The 27,324-nt window shown below is 41.3% G+C and overlaps 1 protein-coding gene across 2 annotated transcripts in view; it reads right to left on the bottom strand.

Moving 5' to 3' along the window:
- Positions 1-26,938, bottom strand: part of LOC144527397 (rho GTPase-activating protein 7) — a 135,706-nt gene extending 108,768 nt beyond the window's left edge. For both annotated transcript variants that reach the window (XM_078265366.1, XM_078265367.1), the window contains exon 1: positions 26,721-26,938. In XM_078265366.1, the coding sequence (XP_078121492.1) occupies positions 26,721-26,841 (121 nt within the window). In that variant the 5' untranslated portion in view covers positions 26,842-26,938. The remainder of the gene's footprint in view (positions 1-26,720) is intronic.
- Between the last annotated feature and the right edge of the window lie 386 nt (positions 26,939-27,324).

Here is a 27,324-nt window from a genome sequence, read left to right as displayed (position 1 = left end):
TATAAAATTGGGATCGAAAAAAGGATCGTTAAGGAACCGGTATCGAAGTTACGGTATCTGTACCGGTATAGACATTTTTTGAGCGATACTCAGTCCTACAAATCAGTCTACATGCAGGAGAAAAAAAAAAAAGACTACAGGACAAGGAGATCGTTGACAAGAACCCTGGTTACAAAAAGTGTTTACAACAACAATACTCTATGGGAATCATTCCCAGTGTTTGGAACACATTTTATTTAGCCAATCAGATTACCCACTGTAAGAGGTGGACTTTGTAAATGCAATGTTACATACAAGTAACGTAAAGCTACTGATCACACTGGAATTTCCAGTGTTGATACACAGGGGCATGGGCGTAAATCTGATCTAACAGTGGGGGGTTGGGGGGGGACAATAAACATAACATTTCTGAAGAACAATTTTTGAAGGGGACACAAATAATTCAGCTACAATTATACTCGTAGAGGACATGTGTACACAGATGAAAGCCTTAATACTATCATTAGTGTAGCATGGAGACTGTACCATTATCCTTCTTTTCAGCGTTTCTCTTGATTCAATGAAAAAGCTGACTATATTGACCAAAATATTCTTCTTTAAAACCATTTATTTATTTCTAAGTTGTTTACAATCAAGCCACAAAAATACCTTAAAACATAATGACTTATTTTGAAAATATTTCCCCATATAAAAGAAATACAATGCTTTTGTTGCTCTTCTGGTAAAGATCATCTGCTCACACTGACAGACACACACCTCCAAAAATATGAACTAAGATCAACACACTTACCTGAGACTCTCCACCTGACTGTCCCTGGTCTCCCTGACACTCTCCACCTGACTGTCCCTGGTCTCCCTGAGACTCTACACCTGACTGTTCCTGGTCTCCTTGAAACTCTACACCTGACTGTTCCTGGTCTCCCTGAGACTCTACACCTGACTGTTCCTGGTCTCCTTGAGACTCTACACCTGACTGTTCCTGGTCTCCTTGAGACTCTACACCTGACTGTTCCTGGTCTCCCTGAGACTCTACACCTGACTGTACCTGGTCTCCCTGAGACTCTCCACCTGACTGTCCCTGGTCTCCTTGAGACTCTACACCTGACTGTCCCTGGTCTCCCTGAGACTGTCCACCTGTATGTCCCTGGTCTCCCTGAGACTCTCCACCTGACTGTCCCTGGTCTCCCTGAGACTCTCCACCTGTATGTCCCTGGTCTCCCTGAGACTCTACACCTGACTGTCCCTAGTCTCTCTGACACTCTCCACCTGACTGTCCCTAGTCTCCCTGACACTCTCCACCTGACTGTCCCTGGTCTCCCTGTTCCTCAGTTCTTTCTGTCTCCTTTGCCTGTGACATAGTGACGTTAGTAGGCTATTTCCATAAGCGCCCATTCTTATAAAGATGTTACCAAATTGTCTTGATATGAGGACTTAATGTACTTACTTGGCGTTTTGGTGTACTGAAAAAAGGATCTTATGCCTGTTTTTTCATTTCTCTGTCATTTTATCTGGGCAACAACAACACAAATCTTTAACGTCAGATGTCTAAATATGAGTTAGGTTCATAGGTTCACCACGCGGTCTTTATAAAATGATCTTGCGTCCTCCACATAAATATTAGGTTTCGTCTGGGACAGAGGATATATATTTAACTGATCAGCCACTTAACTTCATATTCAGCAAAACACAACTGTAGATCTTCAATATTAACCCTAATATCAGTTCACACACATAACGTTAGGCTTATCGCTGTGGTAACGTTAGTTGTAGTGGGTGCATTTCTATCCAACAAGCTATTAAATAAGCTAGGTAACGTTACATTATATTACACTAACATAGCGACCTTTTTGTCATGACTAATTCATTAATTACTCAGCATCATTTCTATTTGAGAAAAGAAAAACTTCATCTAATGTTTAATGTGAATAAAACAGCCTTGAACCGCCTACTTACTACACTCCTGTCACTACCCGATGTGACTGTGAGTCTAGTGCAGATCCTGACATACAGCAGGCAGTGGACCAAACCACTGTGAGGCAAGGGGGAGGGGGGACTCAAAATGTTTCTAAACTTAAAAAGCATTTTTTGGGGTTTTACATCCCCATTTTTTATATCCCTGGGATTTACGCCCTTGCACAGGGGAAGCAAGGGGTTGTATTCACCTTCAGTACAATGACATACAAAAGTAAAATCCACTTTTCGGATCATTACAATTCTCTCTTTGGAGGAAAATGTTGGTCTGTTTTTTAAAGCTATAGTGTGTAGTTTCTGTCTCCCCCATGAGGAATTCTAAGTAATTCATCTAGTAGCACATCTACATGATACAAGCCTTCTGCGATCGCGCACCGCCCCACCCCCTCCTCCACGCAGTTGCTAGTAGCCAAGGAGGACGCGGAGGATTAACAACATGATGGACTCTTCAGAAGAGGTCATTATCTTCACTCAAGTTTCTCTGGGCGAAAGTCACCGGACGCCCCAATCTTCTGAACATAGTCATACTGAGAAATACAGAGAGAAATGTGTGGAGCTGATAGTCTTAATTAGCTTTGTAGCAGCTCATTTGGCAATGGCTTGAATGTAACGGACGTTCATTAAAGTGCTCATATTATGCTCATTTTCAGATTCACAATTGTTTTTAGAGGTTGTACCAGAATAGGTTTACATGGTTTAATTTTCTAAAAACACCATATCTTTGTTGTACTGCACATTGCTGCAGCTCCTCTTTTCACCCTGTGTGTTGAGCTCTCTGTTTTAGCTACAGAGTGAGACATCTCACTTCTGTTCCATCTTTGTTGGGGGTCGCACATGCGCAGTACCTAGGTAAGGACTACTAGCCAGTCAGAAGCAGAGTATGAGGGCGTGCCACACTAGCAGCTAAGTGAGCATTATAAAAGTGACCACGTTTGTCTCTGAAGTAAAGGCTGGACTACAATAGAGCTGTTTGGAGCAGTTTGTGAACAGTGTTTTCTGTTGGAGATGGTAAGTCTCTTTGGGGTGGACTTTGGGCTTTTTCACTTTGTAAACCTATTACATGCACACAAAAAAAATATATAACACAATAGTCACTAGTCACTAGAAGTTATCTGTTTCTCTTCACTTTGACGACTGACAAGCAAAGAAAACCGGCTACACCCTCCTACAACCACGACGACTGCATCTGATTGGACAAACGCTACACGTGGGGCTCCCAGATTTCAAAACAAAATAGTTCACCGAAGCGCGTTTCTGAAAACATTTTAAGCGAGAAATAGGCCATGCAGTTGCTGAATCTGTATTTATTTCAGATCTACAACGGTCAGATTAAAAGATTTTCGTGAGTTTTTGAGAAGCTGCCCCTCCACCAAAGTGCCGTCCTATGAACTCGCGCGTGATCATCACGACAGCACGTGATAATCGGTGTGGGGGGGGGGCTGGTCGGTGTCATACTTGTAGGGTTGCCACTCTTCTGTCCAAGACACAGCAATATGTTTTTTGGCAATATGTCTGTCTAGTATGACATAGTGAAAAAAATTGTGTAGTCTAATCCTGGCATAATATCAGACTGATGATATCTTGTGTGCAATGTCATCCAGACACAGGATGACAGATATTTATTCATAAATGAGTGTGGGGAGAATTTGTGGAGCACAATATGAGCACAGATGGCAGCTCTTATTAAAATCAACATGTTTGGATGCTTACTCTAGCAGTGCAATTAATGACCGTAGACAAACAAGGCAGCAAACAGTCAGCACAAGTCGGACGTTTTAACCAGCTTTATTTAACTGAATATTCTACATCATTGATAGTAAAAATTAGGAAATTTTTGATGCTCTGACTGTGCACTACAGAAGCGTAGAGCTGCCATGGCAGAAAAAAAAAGTATTAGTATTATTTGTAAGTTTATTTGATTAGGACAGTGCACAATCAACATTTCTGTAAATGCGCCAGTGTTAGCCAGTCGGCTAATTTTCAACTGTAGTCCTAATTACCTAGCATGTATGTCTTTAAGGTGGGAAGAAACCGGAGCACCCAGAGAAAACCCACGCAAACAACATGCAAACTCCACAAAGAAAGGCCCGGAACAATCTGGATTCGAACCCAGAACGTTCTTGCTGTGAGGCACTGAGCCACCGTGCTGCCTACAGTGTCACGTTATTACGTGAAAGGTTTATTGTAATAACGAAAGTTTTTCAGGTTTCTCACATTTTAACAAGATATTTTCACGTTATTACAACATATAAACTTAACTTAAGTTATTGTTATAGCGTGAACAGTATCAGTAAAAAAATAGGTCTACGTCTCTGTAAAAAAAAAAGTTCTTGTTATAACCTGATAAGTCTGTATGTTGTAGTAACGTCAAAACATCTTGTTTTATTACACGGCTTGGTTGAATTCGACGGCATTCTGTGGTCTGCCAATTATTGACAACACACCGTTGCTAAGAATAACAGACCGCTACCATGCATAGCAGAGCGTCGCAATGGACGATCTGATCACTCTGGAGGACAGCTATCAATCCGCTGAAAGAATTCCGGGTAATGTATCAGCTTTGGCAAAAAGTAGGGAAAAGTGAAGCAACTTCTGTCCTCCAATTCAGGCAATGAGCAGCAGATCTGGTGAGAGCCTATCTCTACATCTTTATATACAGTCTATGATCGCTACGCAGTACCTTCAGCCGTAGGGACAATAACGGTAATTAGTTACATTGCAACATCGTGTTTACAGGTGTGTCAACTGCAGCGGCTGAGCAAGAAAGAAACGAGATGAATGAGGACAGAAACGTCCAGGTAAATGGTCCCAAAGAAGTCCCATTCACCGTGTCTCATCAACGGAAATGTTCAGTTTGATGTGAATCACAGCAGCCGATAGCCCGCTAGCTTACTACAACGCCTCAGCTAATGTTGCATCAACCTGCAGCAATTAACACAGCAGCTGGGTGAATTAATTTGTCCACCTAACGCTACCTAGCGAAAGCAGGGCAGCACCCCATCACAGCCCGACTAATTTTGACGGTAAAATATACGGCTACTAACACAGCCCGTAATAGGGGGATAAAATGCGTGCCGGACCGGCAGCTTTTGCCAGAAATGTAGTCGCTGCAAACAGCTGGCTATCGGGTAGCTCGTCGCTGGAACAAGTTTGCCACACACACACCAGTCTGATGCCAAGCACGGAGGAGGAGATGCCGTGGTGTTGAGTGACAGAAGGGGGGGTTGCATTAAACAGCTACAGAGTTTACGTGGCTATGGACGCACGATTCCAACCGCAGAGACGGAACGGACTATTTTCTTAGCGGAAGCAATACTATCATTTTTAAATCAATAATATCCTTTTTTATCTTATTATGTGTCAAATTATTAATTTATTTGGTTTATTTGCTTTGCGTCGGGGTCCTGATCACCCTGTCGGGGGGTGTATTCGCTCTAACGACCGTCTTGCTCTACATTAAACCTTACATAACCTGAAAAACATCTTGTTACATTAAACTTTTTACGTAATAACGTGATACTGATACGTTTTTCTTTTTCCGCAGTGGCAGCACTACCCTTCCGTAGTGCACACATGTAAGTCACAGCCTGATCAAATAAACCCACAGCTGGGATTGAGAAGCATCACGACAGACTTCCTCAGTGTAAACATGTTGATCCTGCAGTGGCAGAGAGATGTGTATCAGTGGGCAGGAAACCACCGCAGAGCTAGACACTCTCACTTCACTACACATTTACAGCACATGAATACATGTATGAACTGCCGCCCCCTGTTGCATACTCAATTGTTTAGGAATAGAATAGAGATTTTAAAAAATATCGATGACTGACAGTCTTCTCACACAGGGGATCATTTCCTGATGCACATAATGAGCAGAAGTAGTCCCGGAACGAACCAAAACTCATTTAAGCCTGAACAGAAACGTACTGAGAACAACATTATTTACATGCTCATGTTTTAAGCATGATGCTCATGCTTTCATCCAAAGACACTCAGGAAAACTCTAATGAGGTTCGGCCCTAAAAAACTTCACTGACCCCCAACTGTTGGGTCAGTGAACGGTGAACAATCAACCCCCAAAACACCCTCAACTTCAAAAAGAAGCTCCGAGCTGCAAAAAAGAAGTCGGCGGTGGCGTTTAATAAAGTTTACTCCATAGGATTATAATGTAAAACAGACAGCTTAAAAAAAAGACGCCTAAACCTGCATTCATCAATATTTTTACATTACAATTATAAATGAATGCCAATGCAGCTGACCAATCAAAGCCTGCCCTAAAACGTAGGGCTGAGTTTTGTGGCGTCTGAAAAGTTTGACTTGCAGCGTGCTCAGATGCAAAATTTATTAGATTTTTATTTGATTTGATTTATTTATTTATCTCCATTAGCTGGGGCCACAGCCACAGCTTTTCTTCCAAATTGTCAGTTGTCAATCTTTGTTCTATCTGTCATATGGGTTTATTTTGAAGGCAATAACTTAAAAAACTCCATTAAGCATAATTAACCAAACAACGATAAAAGTATATGATGGACAATAAAACTGTCGTAGCAGCGTTTGCAGTGGTGATTTAGTCATTTCAAAGTTTAAGTACTTCTCTATCAACTGAACTTCCTGAATATCAGAAAAAAGTTGCAACTTTTTGTAACCAGGCTGTTTCGTTAAAGGCTGAACAGATAGTGGGTGGAAACGGACACATTTTGTGTTGGCTGTTGGGATGTTTTGGGAAGCTGTGCACTCGGATAAGAAAAATGTGAGTATGTGTACTGTGAAGCACTCGATGAGAATTTGGTCAGAATAATAGCAAGAGATAAGGTCAAAAATCACATTTCGGATGTTTACCCTTTTCTCATAAAATTCTTTCACAACGCACACATGACTTGGCCATTCGAGTTTATTTTTTATATCACACGGTTTCTGAATGAAGCATAGGGCTAGCAGCAGGTATTTTGCTTTTTTTTAGAGAGTTGAGGGAAAAAAATATCAGGACAAGACGCTGCCGATTTGCAAGCTTAAAGTACATAGAAAACAATATGTGAGGGTGTTTGTGTGTGTTGCCCTTTAGGCTACAGCCACACCACTACGTCTTCATTTTCAAACAGCATTTTAAAATGAAAATTATCTCTATTCTCACAAGCATTTGAACATTGTCTCAGAACCAATCACCGTCCGCACCAACACGCCTGAAAACCCAATCAGAGCATTCACGTACACTGGGCGTTAGGGGTGTTGAAATGAATCATTGCATCGATGCATCGCGATGCAGAACTACACGATTCTGCATCGATGCAGTGACAGACTATAATCGATTATTGCCTACTGATGTTGCTTGTTGATTTTCCGGTCGCTGCTTTTTTGGTTTTTGCCTTTTGTCTGCTGTGTTTAAACGCCGCTATATTCAGGAAGTGTCTTTTTTATGAGCAGATACAATAAAAATGGGAGTTCATAAACATATCTAACTGCTGCAATTTGTTGATGAAAACCATTATTTAGCAATTTATATTAATATTGAGGAGGTGACTCGTCGTGATGCATCGTCGTGATGCATCGTGATATCAAATCAATTCAAATTGTTGACAGGATAATCGTAATCGAATCGAAAAGACCAGTGAAGATTCCCACCCCTACTGGGCATGTGCTGCTGAAAATGCTGCTGGACCACAGACTGCAAATATTAATGGGCAACGCATCCGGTTTGGCGAAGTGCTGCAAATGCGGAAGTGCCTTAAACCTGTATTCTATCTGAAGTCCAGCAGGGGGAGACTCCTTAAACCTGTATTCTATCTGAAGTCCAGCAGGGGACGACACGTGCGATTGCAAAAGGAGTTTGGTTTCTGTAGAAGTCTATGAGAAAGTGACCCACTTCTCACTTGATTTATGACCTCAGTAAACATTTTCATAATGAGTTTATGGTCTCAATCGGTAGTTTTAAGTCTTCTGCAACACAGAATGATGTTCATTTTTTGAATTATGGTCTCGTTGATTTTAAAATCGACGATAAAGCAGGGGGTGTTTTAGGGCGTGGCTATGATTGCCAGTAAAAGTGTGTAACGTAAAGTGGAGTGTAAAGCAGCTCCTCCCTCTCGTCTAAAGTCGTCACATCCGCAACCAGGGCGGCTGGGCCCGTAACGGCAAACTCGACGACTCATAGCAGATCTCCACAAACCAATGGCTGACGTCACACATGCTCTGTCCATTAATATACAGTCTATGCGCTGGACATGGGCATTGTCGTAAACCGCTAGGGTGGGAATCACCAGAGGCCCCAACGATACGATTATATCACAATACTTATGTCACGATACGATATTATTGCGATTTTAAACATATTCTGCGATATATTGCAATTCATTACCTTTTTTCCAACTTCATATTATTTACCCCAAAGTAAAAGTTCTGAACATCTGTTTTGTCTAAAAAACAATTCCCTGCTTTGTTCATCTCACTTACATTTTCGAGAACTGAAAAATCTTATTATTCTAGTACCAATAGGTTACATTCTCGTGTGCAATTTACATAATAAAAGATGGATACTACAATACAATATTGCCACGGAAAATATTGCAATACTATGCTGCAGCGATTTCCCCCCCCCCACCCCAATAAACCGCTTGATTAATAGCTTCTTGTGCATGTAGGCAGTAGTAGCATCATAACATATTGAATTGAACTGGTCAACAGCTTCTAGCATCAACAACAACGTCAGAAACGGTTGTAATTCCTTATCCATGTTGAATTTTTCTTCCGGAAAAGGGTCACATGATAGGAGCATGACATATCGGGTCTGATAAGACCTAATCAGGAAGCGAAAGTGGGCGTCTGTGTGTTTATTACTAAAAGGTTTTCGTTTGTGCCCGTCCAGACTAAAACGCAATCCCGGAGTTTTCAAACTAAAACGTAGTCAGCAGCGTTTTCAGATGTCTCCATAGTCTAGGGTAGTGTCGATGCCAGGCGTAAACGGCAAAAGCGTGTTTTAAAATGGTTAAATGTTAACATAGTGCGGATGGAGCCTTAGTCCAACTAACCACACAGCTATTAAGAAATATGTAGAATTTTGTATCAAGAAACAAATTATGTGGAAAGTTTGTACTTGGACAATTTCGTTTTATGATGAAAGTCAGTAAGTGCTGGAAGATACATAAATTGTTAATAGCCAAGATGCTCTCCTCAATCTACAACGGTATATCATTTCAATACTTTAGCCACTATATGTACAATGGGAAACTAATCCATCCAGCTGTCTGTACCTACCAATTCTAAAGAGCTGTTTAAGAAATGAAATTGGAAAAGGCAGTTTTTTTTCCCACAGATTGAAGCTGCTCATCCAACAGCAGACTGTGTACATGCGAACTCGAACTGAAGGGAAAATGAAGTCTGTTTGGGGGCAACGTTGTGCGAGATGACTTGCTGCCGTCCGCCTTAGCGACACAATGCTGCTGTCCTACATTGTCCCAACCAATTTGTCACCTGTGCCATTATCATGTGACCTACAAGATTGAAAAAGGTAGCAAGAAAAGAAGTTAACAGCCATTTCTTTTTCTCTTTGGTAGCGGTACGGAAAGTTATTCAGCCACTGATACACAAATGATGACTGGATCCAGGGAGTTTTAATGAATATGAAAATGAACATCACCTCCATTTAGGTAGGCACACCTGCTGTAGGAAGCTCTCATTGTAAAACAAAAGCAGCAGTTAAACACTGCATTAACTGAAGAGTAGGGCTGGGTACCGAATTCAAAACTTTTTAGGCATCGACCGAATTGCCTCTAAAGTATTGAGTATCTAAAAATGCCTCGTCATTCAGTACCCAATTTCAATACCTAAAGGAGTAAATATCATCAGCGTCAGGGAGCCAATAGGCATGCAGCATGTTTCTACCAAGATATAGTAATGTTTGTGATTGGCTGTCTAATGTTACGTGTCGCAGAGATAGGCAAAACTCTACGTTACGCAGAGACAGGGCTCACGTCGTAGGAGCTGAAAAATAAATAAAAAAGATTTTTGCCGTAATGTGTAATGTTTTCATTTCTTTTTGGTATCGAAAGTAGTATTTAGGAACCGCTATCGAAGTCACGGTATTGGTATCAGTACCGGTACCGGTTTCGAAAGCTTTTGAGCGTTACCCAGCCCTACTGAAGAGGCATAGTTGGTTTCCAGTTTGTCGTTTCTTCTACATCATATTTGAAAAACAGCTCACCACCCAACCATTCTGTGGACATGAAATGCTCAGGGTTCAGTTTAAACTGCACCTGCAGCAGGAAGTAGAACAATGCATGAGGGATTAATTAAAACAACAAGACGAGCTAATCAGTTTATGAGCACCGAAAGGCACAGGATGATTTGGTTTGATGGGTAAAACTAAAAGTTTGTGAATTTTAATTTCCCAGTGGATGAAACACACACCTGTTGAAGAGCGTCTGGATCTGACAAAGCTGATACTGTCCCAGTCTCAACTCACAAAGCCTCCGAGCTTAGAGAAACAAAACGGAAAACTGTCAATATCATGGACACCTGTACAATCTCGACTCAAGCAACCCTATACAACAGCCGTGGAATAAATATTAATCATGTGTAGTGTTTGCTGAGTCAATGCATTTGATTTTGTTAAAGCAACTGTGGGCATTAGTCAGTGTATACGTAGTCTGGATCGATGACAGTTTATTAACTGGATAATCGCCAGAACATCGCCGCCAGATATTCCGCCGGATGTCCAACTTGCAAAACTCTGTTCGTTTTGACAACAAACTTCAAGCTAGCAAGCTACACGCTGAAAATATAAAGTTTTAAAGGAAATTTGGATCACGCAGCAAGGCCTGCTTTGTGGAATGATTGTAAAGATTTACAAAGAAAATGTTTACGGCATTTACTCTCTAACTGAGTAGTTTTGGGAGCGATTGGTGGGATTGCTGTGGACGAAGTACACACGGCGATACACTGGTAAGAGCAAATTACGTTTAACCATGTATCCAGCTAATTTAAATAGCTCAAGTTACGGTATTGTGTGAACAGTTAACTTTAATTTAGTATTTTATATGGCGTTTTCTTTTGTGGGCTGTGTCCGGAGCTTAGCGCCGCCTAAGGCGCTTGGGATTGGTTTAAAGAAAAGCAAACAACCCAGAGCTAAAGTCTCGTTTGTGGTCTGATAAACAGAGAGAAAGCGAGAGCAGGGAAAAGGGGATGAAATAAAAAGAAAGGTCTTTCCGTTGAGTTTTCCACATTTGTACTTCATTGTGTTACTTCCTATGGGGACTCAAATGGTGTTGTTGTTTTTGCCTGACATGAAACACAATGTAACTGTAAGCCAAATGTAAGCCACAGGACACCCTGCTGCTCCAAAAGTGCAGAATTGTTTCAGATTTCCTCTGCTGTTTACTGCCAAACCTTTCTCTCTCTGAAGAACTACAGCGAGGTGATGAGAAAAGCAGCCATTTTGGGTCTTTCTGTGGCTCTCAGGTGGCCTCCTCCTCTCCTCTCCTCCAAGACATCAAAACCAACACAATAAATATGGTGGAATATGGACTCTGGCTTCTCCCGACAGCATATTTTTTCTCTTTTCACTCTGCTTCCGTTTCAAAGCCCTGTCCCTCTGCTGCTTTAGTACGCCAGGTGCTTTTCATTGTGGGGACACAGGCAGTTGCTTTTTAACCTCCTCAATCCCACCGACCGGCCGGTTCTCACAAACTATTGTGTGGACAAACTTTACTAAACTTTAATATATCTGTTCAAAGGATGGGTTTCTCCAATACAGTTTTATCCGTTTAGTAATGTTTAGTAACGTTTCTTCATGTCATTCTGATAAAATAGCTGCAGTTTCCCCCACACAATTACGTTTTCTTGATTCGATTTTTATTGGTAGCTAACTAGCTAGCTAACTAGTTGACCAGTTATGCTAATATTAGCCAGCAGCTAAATCCACAATATCACAATATATTTCACGTCAGTGTCACTTTTTGGGATGTTTTCAGCACCAGGGGGGAAAGGGGTTTGTTGTAACGTTACTCAACACCACTGAGAGACTAACTTCGCGGCTGGGGCTGGCCGAGCTTTGACCACTTTTTAAAGTGATCAACAGGGGCCCAAGGCTATGTGGCTTCCCACTGCTCCTAATATCATGCTTAGGAAGGGTTAAATGCAGAGATTGAATTGAACTACATTGCACTGTAAGATTGTATGTATTGAATAAACTTTCTTTCTTACCCTTTCATGAGAGATACACAGGTTTGATAACAGATGTACTAGCGTCAGAGTTCTGTTAGAATGTAACTACAGTATCATTCTTCCCTTTTGTTTTAACTCAGAATTTTGTTGTGATTTTTACATGTTGATATTATTCACATATACACAAGAGGTAAGTTGGCCCTAACCCCCAGCTGGAATGCAGTAATGCAGTTTCTAGAAATCAAAGGAGAGTAACGCTTTGGCTACATTGAACGGTATGCGGACTGTTCGCGGAGCGGATGTGCACAGGAATGTATCCTTATCCTATTTTTACACTTGTGCGCTGCTCTCGTGTCTGGTGTCACCAGTTTCATTGATTATAGAGGAAGTGTAGTGTTGGAACATCCACTCTGCGTACATTACGTGTGCAATGTAGCCGGCCCGTGAGAGTGAGGCTCTTTGAGTTTAATTGGGTTTTTGTGCTTATGTATGCAACAAAAGGTGGCCTTCTCCTTTAAGGAGACTCTCTCTACTGGAGTGTTATTGTGATTAGATCACTGAACTGATTTGTTATTTTTTTTTAAAGACAGAAACTGCCTCAAAAAAAAAAAATAACTTAAAAAAGGTTGAGTGCAGTTGGAGCCGAACACACCAGCTTTGGCAGGAAAATGGTCACAATATAATTTGTACTGGCAGCTTGAATCCTGAATATTGGCACCACTTTACAAAAATCACACAGGTTCAACCTTAAGATAGCTTGGTGGCAGATAAAAGACACTTAAAGTAAAGGAAGGCGATCTATGTTGGCCCAATAAAGAATAAACGTCATAGTGACTGCATTGCTGTTACGTTCTATCAGGCAAGAAGAGTCTATAAATGTTTTCTTCAACGCTGCGCTGCCCGGTCAGAGCCGTAAACAAAGCAAACAGCTCATTAGGCAGCAGGCTTTATACTCAGCCTTTTCCATTAAGAGTCTGGCAGCCAGTGATGTGTTTTGATGAAGGTGGCCACCAAACCATTAAACCAAACACTGGGCTCGCTGAGTTTAACAACTGCTGTTAAGTCCAGGGTTCACATGGTCTGCAAAACAGGATATGCAGTGTTCAGTAGATGTGACCCTGGCAAGTTCTAAAACACAGTGTAACACCTCCTGAATTAAGCTCAAGGAAGCTTGTTAGGAAGTCAGCCGCGAGTCAGAGATTGGGACTCGAGTTTGAGACTCGGACTTGAGTCACACTTAAAGCTATAGTGCGTAGTTTCTGTCTCCCCCCATGAGGAATTCTAAGTAATGAAAACAAAACTGTCGTCGCATCCACACGATACAAGCATTCCATGATCTTAGCAACTCGTTTCTACAAAATAAAATAAAATAATAATAAAATTTGTTACACTGGAAAAAAGCAGGTTTGGCGAATCATTGCTCCTAAATTGCCAAGATAATGCATGCTCCATTCTAGTTGGTGACGTGATGCCCGTTTGTTGACAAGCAGCATAAAAACATAGGCCAAAACTAAAGAAGAAGAGGAGGAAGCATAATGACTGATGACAGTGTCATGGAAGCACCTGCTGCAGGCTCTGCCGCCATGGTAACAGACGATGACCACCCCGACGACAGTGGTGATGAAGATAACGTTACACACCTTTGGCCATAAAGTTCAGAATCAAAGTTTTGTTTTTTTACTTTTAATTCTAATACTTAAGTACATTTAATACCAGAAAAATACTTTTGATACTTAAGTACAGTAAATATCAGATACTTTAAGACTTTTAGAGAGGAGGTTGTGTGGTGCCACATCCTATCTGGGTGGCTCAGAGAAGTGATGCTGTCATGCTGACAAAGGGCTTTACAATCCAGGCAGCACGAGTGATAAAACTTTCCCCTTGTTGACGTTGGGAAATGGGCTTCCATTCAGAAAACTAGGCAGATTACCGGATGGCCTGCAAAGACTCGGCTGTTGTGGATGTCTGTGCTAACCTGATTACCCTCCTAAACACGGATACGTGGTGGGAAATGGGTGGATGAATTGATGGGAAAATGACTGATCTTTTTCCGTTTTTTGTGTGGACCAGAAATCCCAACGTAAACTGCCAACTGCATGTTCACTTTCCTCCACCTGCTTATCAGACATTCCCCGGACGTACGTGAAGGTTGAACAACCGCAAAGCTCTCCGCAATTTGCCGGGGTTAACAGGCTCTTGAATGGCTCAACAAAACCGAGCGACTTTCTGTCTCACCTGCTGCAACATTAGAGACACATTTTCTTTTCAACTTCGAGCAGAAACTCAGTCATTGTCATTCGGGACAGGAAGACATGCTTCCTTGTTATTCTCGTTTTCTCCCACTCACAGATTGCATCTTCAGAAATCAAACAATTTTTGATAAAAAATGATTTGGAGGGCCCCCGTATGGTAAAAATATTCATGAATTCTGAATTATGTGCAGAAGGGGAACCTATCAGTAAAATGGACAATTTTCAAATAATCTCTTATGATGTTGGGAGTCGAGAAACCTGAAACCTTTTTTTTTTTCCTCGCTTTTATTCCAGCTGGAATTTCTTTCCTTTTCTTCAGCTAGGATTTTTTTTTTCACTTCACATCTGGAAAGGTTTTTTAACTGCACTGTAGAATAGTAAAAAGCCCTCACACACACACACACACACACACACACACACACACACACACACACACAGCACTCCCCTGAGCCTGTCATGTGAGTACACTCAGGGTGACAGCAAACAGAGAGGAAAGAAGAGAAGGACAGAGTGGGTGAACAGAGAGCACAGCGGAGAGAGGGAATGAGAAAGAAGTGTGGAGAAGAAAGGAGGAGATGGGTATGTGAACGTAGGCAAAAAGCCGGTGCGTGGCTTTGCCCCTCACTTTACGCTCTCTTTGTGTTGCCATTCTTAAACTACGTTTTGCTTTGGGGGAACAACAACCAGAACCTCCCGAGCTAGCAAGGCAGGCCTGCTTGGTTCTTTGGGTGAATGACTGTAAAGATTTACAAAGAATATGTTTAGGGCATTTCCTCTCTAAAAGCAGTTACACACCGGGCCGATAATCGTCCGTTGGACAGTCTGGCGAGGTCGGTGACTCGAGTCTGTTCGGTGTGTTCCGTGCCGTCGTCAGTTGGAGGAGCTGTCGGCCTTCATTTTGGCCGACCTGACATGCTCAGTCGGAGACAAGGCAGTCGGGACTCACCCGGAAATAGCAAGCGGGATGAGCGTGACTAGAGTCTCTCAAAATCTGACGAAAATCTTTTAAACTGACCTTTGTCGATCTGAAATGAAGACAGATTCAGCAACTGCACGGCCTATTTCTCTCTTAAAATGTTTTCAGAAACACGTTTCGGTGAACTATTTTAGTACAATATGAGATCGTAATCGGAAGCAGCAGCCAGACCCACGTGACGCGTTCGTCCAATCAGCTGCCAGTTTTCATTTTTTGGGCGACAGTACAGATTAGCGCCGCCTGCTGTTATGGAGACGTATTACGTCTCATCACTTCGGTGTGTTCAGAGGCACTTTTTTGACCAACTTGGGAACACTGATCAGTCCATCTGGCTTTTCTGCCAACGGTCGGCCGTCTGGTTGATGTCTGCCTTTACTGGGACGTTTTGGGGCCGATTGGTGGGATTGTTGTGGACGAAGTACACACGGAGATACACTGGTAAGAACCCCTTGCAGATTTTGATCCGGCCCGCATTATCAATTTAGGCTTGCAATACATTTCGGGCCATTTACTTTTTCAGGTCACTTTTTCTGACAGTTTTGTTGCTTTTATCAATGTTTTTGTCGCTTTTTTCTATGATAGCTGACTCTTTTTGGGCTTTATGTCGACCAAACTGTAAGTGAGAAGACTATATGAGACATGCAGTAAATCAGTCAAAAATATTAGACTTTTTGATTAAATAAAAGCACTTGATGGGATTCTCATTTTCCAGTGTGGCCCTTAGTGAAGTTGAGCTTGAAAACCCTGGTTTAAACTCTGTGGCTGTGTCATATACACACACACACACACACACACACACACACACACACACACACACACACACACACACACACACACACACACACACACACACACACACACATTCCTCCTCTCGATTCATTCTGCTCCCTCTGCCCCAAAACAGAATCATTTACCACACAAGTTGCAAGACCACAATCAAAATCGTGTGTGTGTGTGTGTGTGTGTGTGTGTGTGTGTGTATTTGTTTGAAAGCTGATGAGTGTGTTATCCTCTTTCTGACAAAGCTGCAGGGACATGAAGAGGAACTCTGTGTGTGTTGCCCAGGTTCCCACCCCCATTTCCCCACTGGGCTGTTTAGTTTGGCCCATCGCTGATCACTGCAGAATAAACACCAGACTTCATTTGGCTCAGAGCCTCGGCGTCTTCTCATTTTCACTTTTAATCATCTTTATCCTCAAGAACCACTTTATTATTTAAGGCTGTTTGACTGTAAAAAAAATATTGCATAATTAGTTGTCTGCATGTGTAAATAAACAGTGCTAGCTTCTAGGTCTCCCTCCGATTGTAGGATTCACTCTTATTTTATTTTTCTCAAGCATCATAAACCCAGTGGTGGCAAATGGATCAAAAACATGTCTTTTCAAAGCCAAAAAAACAACTTTAAAAGTAAATGAAAAAAGGGCGTAAGTTTTGTTTCAACATTGGGGGGGGCACACATTATAACCAAATAAAAAAATAATAATTGAGCCTCAAACACTTCATTTCCTGCATTCTGGTGATTTTTTTATGAAACAACTCTGCATCAATATGTGGTGCAACGTCTTTAATTATTATTATTCTTAATTATTCTCCTGTATTGTTCAAAATGTTCTGCATATTCAAAACATCACACGGGAGAAAGAAAAGAGACGTGCGTTGTGAGGTTAAGATGGTACGGTCCACTGTAGGGGTGTCTGAAACCGTTGGGAAACATTAACAGGTGAGAAGGATATAAACATGTTCTTAGCCCCCTGAACGGTTATTTTTACCTCTTTTTGGGAGTGGGTTCTTTGATATTTTTTAAGGGGGTCAAATCCTCCTCTTCTAAATATTTGGAGGGGGGGGGGACACGATGACTTCAGAAACACGATGACTTCAGAAATATCCCTAGAAGTCTGTTAAACCTCCTATAAATTTGGATTTAATCAAAATGTCCTTTTAAATCCTTTGTCATCGTCTCCCACTCTGACAAAAACCAACAGCTCAACAGAAATACAGGCATTTTGCTCATTCAAGACCATTATTTTAGGACTGCAACTAATGATTATTTTCATTGTCGATTAATCTGTCGATTATTTTCTCGATTAATCGATTAGTTGTTTGGTCAATAAAATGTCAGAAAATGGTGAATAATGTTGATCAGTGTTTCCCAAAGCCCAAGATGACGTCCTCAAATCTCTTGTTTTGTACACAACTCAAATATATTCAGTTTACTGTCACAGAGGAGAGAAGAAACTAGAACATATTCACATTTAAGAAGCTGGAATTATGTTTCCTTGCATCGCAGTTTTCCTTGGCTTGGGGTGGCACCTAAATCATGGTTGCAGCTGCCGCCGGTGTCCTGCTCAAAGCCCTGCTATGCCCTACTACGCCCTGCTATGCCCTATTACGCCCTGCTACGCCCTGCTATGCCCTGCTCAACCTGCTACTGGATCTCACCAGGTCACGTCATGTCCGGCTGCAAGGGGTAAGCAGGAGGAACGCTGATCTCCAAACTTTTGGGAAATTTAATACATTCAGTTGATTTAATATAGCATATTATGAAATAAGGTGGCCATTAAAGTGAAAGTCATAAAGTAGTTTTATGGCATCAAAAGGAGGAAGACGAGGAAGGAAAAAGAGTACAGACTTACCTGTCCAAACAGCTGATTCACCTGCGGCAACAATGGCTGGAGCTGAAGGAGCAGACGAGAGGCAGTGTGAACTGTTCACGCAAATGCGTCTTATAATAAGAGAGGCGATTAACGCTGCAATAAAAAAGTTGCAGACTCAACTGGATGGTATGAAAGAAGACTTAAAAGAATGCAACGTGAAACTTTGTGGAAGTTGAGCAATCTCTCTCAGGCATGGAGGATCGGATTACATCACTGGAGAAATCAAATGAATCTGTCCTAAAATAGAATAAAGAGCTGAGAGAAAGAGCTTAACGACTGGAAACACACAGCCGAAAGTTTAATCTGAGGGTGTTTGGACTGGATCGGGATGGCAAACTTTTTTTTGGCCCGAGGTTTTCAAAAGGGAAAAAACTCCTAGCTGAGTCTGAAGTGGAAATTGCCCACCGAGTTGGGCCGCTGACAAGAGAGGGAGCCAGGGCGATGATGGTAAGAATGCAAAGATATGCGACCAAAGAATCGCCAAAGAAGAGGGAGTGATTAACTTTAGAGGAATGAAGGCGAGGATCTTTCCAGATCTAACTGCTGAGATGGCGAAGAAAAGATCGCAGTTCCAGGATGCCAGAGCCAAACTGCGTGAAGTTGGGAACATGAACATGAACGTGAACATGGGATCATTCATCCAGCCACTCTTATAATTACTTTTAAGGGCGAGACAAAATACATAAAGGACAGGGAAGCGGCAGAGACTTACTTTAATAAAGTGATTAAATCCTGAGAAGTCCAAGGTGGAAAATAATGAAGAAAATGAAAAGGTGAATCATTTTGTATTTTCTTTTTTCTTTTGGCCTGCTGAAAAGACTTACTGAAAATATCAGATGCTGAGAAGGACTAGGCCAATTAAAAGACCATATTTGGACATGGGAGAAGTTCATGATGAAAAGGATTACATGCAAATAATAAATAATTGTCACAGATTTTTATTTTTAGGGGTAGACCACACAAAACGATGTTGAATATGGATGAAGCAATATGATGCTGAATATGTGTATTTTAGTTTAAACAGTTAAAGTTAAGAACTGCGTTTAATTAAGGACAAAAGTTATGGATACTCCCAAGAACACATCTTTGAATATACAGGGATACTGCCTTGTAAGGAGGGATAGAAATGCATTTGGCGGAGGAGTTGCATTTTTTATTCAGGATCACATACCAATTAAAATTAGAAATGATTTAATGCCAACGGAGGTGGAAGCACTGTGTCTGCAGATACAACTGCCACATTTGAAACCCATGCTGATTGGCTGTTGTTATAGACCACCAAGTGTGAATAGTGAATATCTAGATAAAACATGTGAAATGCTAGAACATGGGTGTGATGGCAGTTATGAAATCTATTTTATGGGAGATCTGAATATAGATTGAAATGCATTAGGTTGTTCAATGAAAAAAAGGCTTCAAAATGTTACAGATTTGTGTGGTTTGTCACAGGTAATTAACAAACCAACACCAATATTTACTAAGAGTGACGGCACAATTACTTCCACGTGTATTGATCATATTTTCACTAATGCAGTTGAGCTATGCTCAAAAGGCATTATGTATACCTACTGGCTGTAGTGATCACAATTCAGTTGCAGTTGTTAGAAGAAGAGCAAAAGTGCCAAAGCCTGTCACAGATTGCCGACCTAATTTCCCCCGTTATCTGTCATATTATAAACCAAAGTTTAAGTGAATGTCTATGTCCTCAGGAATGGAATATTGCTAAAATAATTCCACTGCCTAAAAATGGAAGGTTACCATTCTCGGGGTCAAATAGTCGTCCTATAAATGTATTGCCTCTGTTGAGTAAAATTATGGAGAGTATAGTATGTGAGCAGATTATAGAATGTTTTTCTTTGAATTACTTAACAACTGATTGTCAACATGCTTATAAAAAAGGGACACTCAACAGCTACCGTGCCAACTCATATGACTGATGACTGGCTGAGAGAAATTGAGCAAAAGAAACTAGTAGGTGCTATTATGCTCGATTTTACAGCAGCAATTGATATCCTTGATCATAATTTACTATTAAAAAAACTTGAATGTTATGGTTTCTCTCAGTCAGCAATGTTATGGATGAAGAGTTATTTAACAAACAGGCAACAACTAGTTTTTTCTTTTTTAAAATGGTAGCTACTCGGATGTTGGAGCGGTGGAGTTCCTCAGGGGAGTTGTCTTGGGCCACTGTCGGTCAGGGTACTAAAGTATAATCCGTTTTTCGTTTTAAACCAAAAACGAAAAAATGGGTTGATGTTTCGGTTTAGGTTTCAAACCAAAAATGGAAAAACAAAACTATGAGCTCCATTTTCTCGTTTTTCCAATGTCCATACAAATTAAAAATTAACTGGAAAACTGCTGTTGTTTTTTTGTTATTCATGTTTCTGTTTTAACCCAAGAGCGAGAATACAGGCTCATTTTTATAATGTGCATAATCATTGAAAATCTGTTTGAACACAGGTCTCGTTTATAATGTTATTTTGGTCTTACGTGTTAAGTCAAAAGTGTACTAAAACCAATGAGCTCTGGACAGGAAGTAACATTAACGTGTCAAAAATAAAAATATGAGAGCTGTAATAACTGCCAGAAGAACAATGCACTTTAGCTTTTGCCTGTAGCTTGTCAGATTAAGCTACATACCAACTGCAATAATTATTATGCATCATATTTCTCTATCTATCTGTATCAGGTTTCTGTCTAAAAGGAAGTTTTTCCTCGCCATTGTTGCACTAATTGCTTGCTCTTGGGGGAATTGTTGGGTCTTTGTAATTTAGAGTGTGGTCTAGACCTACTGTATTTGTAAAGAGTATTGAGATAACTATTGTTATGATTTGATACTATAAATTAAATTGGAATCAGATAACCTTTTTTTTTCAGAAAACATGACTCAAAAACGATAACTGACTTATCATAATAGTTCCCAATCAATTTAATAGTTGGCAACCTATCGATTAATCTTTGCAGCTCTACATTATTTATTTGTGTTTTACCATTACGTTCTGTGTGGAAATTTGCACAAGTAGTAGTAGCCCGACTACGCATCTCCGCCTCTGGATTTTTAATTCCAACTGGCACCTGAAGTTTCTGGAGACCGTCACCGCTGTCACACTGGTGATGAGTCCGTCCAGGTGCAAGGAAAAAGTTACGCCAAAGTTTACATAGTTCGTCTGGCAAAGGCTGTGCTGGATAGAGCCATCGTCTGCGAGGTTTTGAATGGAAGACCATATTTGGGCTGTGAATTATGACAACTTTTTAGCGGGGGAGTAAATATTAGGACAGGGGGATACTCCTGTGGAGAGACTGCAAGTGCTGAAAAGAAAAAGTGAAGGCCAAAGCGAAAGACAGAGATGAGGGAATAGAGCAGCGATTCTCACGGGCCGTGTTCACATTGCAGCTAAATACGGTCATCACTCCTCAGGAGACACAGAGCTGGTTCAGTTCACACACAGTTCGGTTATGAAAAAGACGAAAATGAGAGCGTTCTACCATCAGAGTAAACAAGTAAGCCACTTCAACAAATTGGAGTGCAGACTAGGTTTATTCCAGCAGAGCCATTCTCTCTTGTGCATTCACTGCCACTCTACACTGCAAAACTAATTTTTATGGTATCAACACATCCATGATTCATGGAAATGTTGTGTAAAACAAGATCATATTTTTCCTTGTATTTATGTATGGTTTGCAAAAATGGGAACTGCTGGGTCCGTGAGATGAGAGAAGCAAAGTGAATGAGCGGTGTGCACACTCTACATTTCGGCCAAGCATGCGCCCTTAAAATAGCATCTGAATAACGCGCCACTGACTTTAGACTAAGTTTTTCCTGGTCTATGGCGGAACGGTTTTCTGAAACTGCAAAATAGCACTAGGGAACATTTCCGCCGGAACACGCCTCCTCTTTTTGAATTTGGGCGTTTTATTCAATGAAATAGCTTTTGAAGAAAACAATTGATAAAAGAATGTCGAAAAAAGTGACAAAAATGTCAGAAAAAGCTTCAGAAACGTCGGGAAAAGTGACAAAAACGTCAAACAAAGTGACAAAAACATCGGGAAAAGCTTACAAAACATTGAGGAAAGCAACAAAAGTGTCGAAAAAGATTTTTTTTATTTTTTATTTTGACCCAGAAAAACAAAAAGTTGCATGTTCAAAAAAAATGATGCACAGACAACATATATACTGTACTTTCAACTAACTCCATTGTAAACCCATCAGCTGCATTATAAGACACTCAGAGCAACCAACGTAACGTAAAGAGAAAAAGTCTGCAATCTTCGTCTCCCGTGTGAAACCAAAAGTCAACGTTGGCTTTTTGAAAGTTACGTAGGCTAAGTAAGTTAACATCCAACCCTTAGGTAACATTCTTAACTAATGCCACAAGCAGAAGTTATGTAACAAATGTATAGGCTAGGGCTGCGCAATTAACCAAAATCGCAATTAGGATTTCGGCTTCTAACAATTATTAGGAGCACATTACGTTTTGCAAGTTTGATGCCGTGCCTCTCTCTCTTTATGCATGTTTTAATTCAATAAGACCATTTTCACAACACATGGAAACTAGTTGACATCAGTGGTATTTAAAATTGGATAAATGTATGTAAAGTACGCATGGTTAATGCAAAACCATTGCTGCGAAAAAAAAACTCCCTCTCTCTATGCTTTTTTTTCTCTCTGCCGTGTAAAATAGTGTGTGTGCAACAGGATTATGAATCACAGGGTTACATAATCCAGCTCAGCCAATCAGTGAGCATGACTGCTCTAACGTCATAGAGTATGTTGACTTAAAACACACACACACACAGCTGGAGCCAGGTATCAGCTCTCACAGGAAAAGCAGAACCAGCTGTCTGAATTCGACACACACACACACACACACACACACACACACACACACACGTAGTCACAGAATCAGAGGTATTCCTTAAGTTTTAAGAGGCGCTCAGAGAGTCTGGACGTTAACATACAGCAGAAGGATTATTGAACCATCAACTTTTTCAGTTTATCACCGAAGTTCATTCAAACCCCTGGAGGAAGCTGTTTTGAATTTTGCAGCTTCGTAACTAAAAGCTTAGAGACGTGCATCACCAGTCCTGCAGCCTGCTGATCATTTACCTTTCATATTCCATACTCTGTGTGGGTGTGTGTTTATGGGAAACTGTGATGTGGGGGGGGGGATGTCCACGGTGACAAACACAACTTCACATTGTTAGGGTGAGCAGAGTTAAGCTCCGAGAATCAGCGTGCACGCACGCACGCACCCGCCTCAAAACCAACGGCTCCAACTTTTCTCTATCTCAAGATGCCAGACCAGATCTGCGAGTGGAAAACTGGAGCTCGCGAGATCAGGACGGTCTCACGAGGCTAGCTAATTTCGCCATGACATGGGTTTAGGGTTAAAAATAAGGCACCAGTATACTCCATCAGAACTGTTGTTGGACGGTCAAATAGCTTTGGAATTTCCAGATATGTTTCATAGTATAGATAAAAAAAATGTTAAATACCAATAAAAGACAAATAGTGAGGGAACGTAACGTAAGCTGCTGAACAATGAATGGTTAAACTACAAAATGATTATTTTATAAGAGCTGCAAAGATAGTGAAGTTGTTAACACTTGTCAATGGAGAGAGGCCAGACTTTCTGTACAAATAAAATCTGAGAGTCTGGTAGGACAAGAATGTACCTTGAAGGTACAATTATGCACCTTCCATTGTACATTGTGGACTTCCCGAGGTGTAAAGTACATATTTGTACCAAACATATTTGTACCTTTATGTTTGAATGTAAAACGGCGGGAATTTGGGAATGCTCACCACAGCAAAAACTTGTGTGGATGTTTTTGTAGAAATGAATGTCTCAACATAGAAACACAAGTTCATCTATAATATATTCAAACTCAATAACTCTCAACAATTGTCAAACTAAATAAATGTATTAAATGGTTTGAAGTTTCGGCATATGTGTATGTCGCTAACAGGCTATAGCTAGCATGCCAATGAAAAACAAAACACAAAAGTAAATGACACCTCTACAGGTTGCTATTGTTAGACCTTCATACAGTCCCTCACGTTTACACCTGAGACTTGCTCTGCACATGGCGGCAGCAGGTGACGGCCAAGTGTCGCCCTCTGGGTCACCGTGGCATTTTCACAGCCAGTTCAGAGAATTAACCTTCCAGTATCTCACACACACAGAGACACACACAGAGACACACACACACACAGAGACACACACACACGCCACAAAAATACCTCCAGGGAAATAAAACAAAACCATTCCCTGCAGCTTCACTTTAACCACACACCATTTTCTCACCACACAGCACAGCTCAGTGCCCCAGGCAGGCTGATCTATTGAAACCTGCTTTGTGTTAACAGTGATGAAACTCTGCCAGACGCCCGCTGAGGAGGGTGAGCGTCAGACCGGAGACCTCCTGACCTCTCAGGATCTGTCAGATGGGGAGAGAGCTAATAGCTCTCGGTGTGGAGAACACGCTGAGACCGCTGGATGTTTGGAGCAGAGAACTCCGTTAAGCACCCCGAGTATCGGTAAGTGGAAAACACTTGGAAAACACTCGGCCTCAGTGAGACGTGAAACCACAATCAGTCACAGCTACAGATCACATGCTGGTGGTTTGTTAATGGAGCTGCCTTGCAACTGTATGATGGACAGAAACAAGCAGGAGCAGACCGGGATATCGTGACAGCTTTTTGGAATTGGTTTAGAGCTGGGCGATATGGGAAAAAAAATCTAATATAACAATAGTTTTTACCAAAGACATTGATTTCGATATTGTAGGGTTGACTATTGGTGCGTTCACAAAAATATTTACACAATGAGAGTTTTGATAAATAATCACCAATCATGTGGATACACTCACTAAGTGGGTAAAGGAAAATAACAGAACAGATAGAACAGTCTGGTAAGTTCAGAAAATGACATCACTTCATTGTAATGCAGCCTTTAAAATCAGGGAAAAGACAACACAATATTACAATATCCAAAACTGAAGACGATATCTAGCCTCATATACCGATGTCGATATAATATTGATATATTGCCCAGCCCTTAATTGGTTTGAGAGATGTTAAAGGATAAGGCTGGTTGTTTATATCAACAATCCCCCTGAGGAGACGAAAAGCAACAGAGATTTTATCCTCCCAACAAGTAGCCAAAGCCCGATGCAGCTCATGTCTCCATGTCATAGAAGTTCAGGGTGTCCAATTAACCTTCTGACACCTGCAGGAGCGTCGGCACTCCCGGCCAACATTAGAGGCTGTAGAGGGTCATGTTCTATGGCTAGAGGTAAGATACTGGCATCATATGAAACTACAAGGCCTAAGGCAACCAGTGGTACCAACCATGTCTAGCTTCTCGGGAAGGGAGCTAAATAACGCTCTTATTTAGCACTTTTTGCAGAAATCTCCAAATTCCATCATAATGTTCTAAAAAGGTGCCTAACCAAAACATGTTAATTACAGATTCATGAAACTAATTCATTCAAACTAATCTTCAGGTTCCCAGCTTTCAGATGATGTACATCACTTCTATGTAACATCTACTTTTTACCTGCTATCGCCCCGTAAACATCCCCTGTACCTCATAAAAAAAAGACAAAAAAAGAGGTCTATGTGGGTCTCAGAGGGTTAAAAACACATACTCTTACACTGGTTGCCATATTCCTTCATTGCAATTGCCCAAGGCTCAAACAACTGCAACTGTACTCTTAACATCTGACAGCAACTCAATGTCAATCAACATCACTGGTTTCACCAACTCTTCCATAAGATGTTTTGACCTTTTGCACATCAACGCAAAAGTCGAATGCTGTTTTAATTAATTAACTTTCGAGAGAGATGTTCGGGACCAACTGGACCATTGGACAATTGGTTGTTTTTTTTTAATCTTAGCTTCTAGCATCAACTTGGCTCCCAAAATCAGTAAATACATTAGATGTTGGAGTGAGTCTTCAGCTCCAGTATCAGTTTGTATAACTATACCTGCTGGGTCTGGACACTTTCATTTCTAATCAGAAGTGACATCACTGCATGAGAGCTGCATTTGAATTTCTCCTGTTTGGAATAAAACAAACGTATAGGAAAAATGACAGCACAAACAAGCATGATGGCACAAAAAAATAGAAAGCTAGATAGCTAGGCAGTATATATACACGTCAGCTAGCAAAAATATGAAAGGCTTGATATCGAGGAGTGATGAGTTGACTCAGAAAGAGACATATTGAGCGGAAGCAGTGGTTTTGTTGCATGGTACAGGTGACGTGACTCGTATCATTTTTCTATGATTGGTTCGCGGCCTTAAATTACATAGTTAGAAGGCTAATGTGGATTTGGGTTTCTCCAGTGGCTTTAAGGACCTGATTAAAAAGAGTATTGGAGACATCAGCTGTATACGACTCTGAAATACATCTTTTAAGTTTGTGCAAAAAAACACCAAGAAACGCTGGTGCAGCCAAGGACTGACATTCCCAGAAAGTTTACTATTTCACAATATATGCTGATATTGCAATATCAAATAACATATACCATAGTAGAAGATTTTAACCTCATCTCCATCCCTCATTTCAATTTCTTGAGTCATGCTGGGATGCAGTAAACGACCATTTTCTACTACCGAGATGCTGCAGCAACCTTGCGTGAACTCCCCATCCCAAGCTGCCAACCAGCTGCGTAATCTACATTCACATCATATCCCAACTCACCCGACAGCCGCCTCTCCCTCACGCTCCTCCAGAAGACATCCCAAGCCTTGTTGGTGGAATCTTTCACATGCTCGCTGAAGGATCTCCGCAGTGGAGGTTTCACCGCCGGCGTCTGAGCCATATTCCACACGTCCAAACAGTTACATATTCCAACTGAAAAACCATGCGTTTCTGGAGAGTATCTAACCCATGTGGGCAGCACGCTCCGTCATGGCTCATGCAAAGGGTGTGTTTGACTTAAGAGTTCAGCAAATTGAGGAAGAGGGAGGAGGAGGAGGAGGAGGAGGAAGCAGGGGGGGCTGACACTTGATGCAAGAAGTCTGCATGTAATTTGTGAAAACACCGCTGTCCTCTCTCTCCCTACAGCGCACCTCCCTCCTCAGAAAGTTGTGTGTGTGTGTGTGTGGGTGTTTGAGCAAGGGTGAGTCAAAGAAAATGTGTGCGAAGAACTGTTTATGCAGATGAACAAACTATTATGGTGTGTGCGTGTACATCTGTGTGTTCTCAAGAGGATGGATGTGAACCAGAGAGAGTGTGTGAAGTGTTTTTTGTGTGCGTGTGCGCACTTGGCCGGCCGAAGAGAGGAAATGACATCTAACCTGGG

The sequence above is a fragment of the Sander vitreus genome, chromosome 13 (genome assembly GCF_031162955.1).
Source record: "Sander vitreus isolate 19-12246 chromosome 13, sanVit1, whole genome shotgun sequence".
Taxonomy (NCBI): Eukaryota; Metazoa; Chordata; class Actinopteri; order Perciformes; family Percidae; genus Sander; species Sander vitreus.
This window is presented reverse-complemented; position numbering and strand designations above follow the sequence as displayed.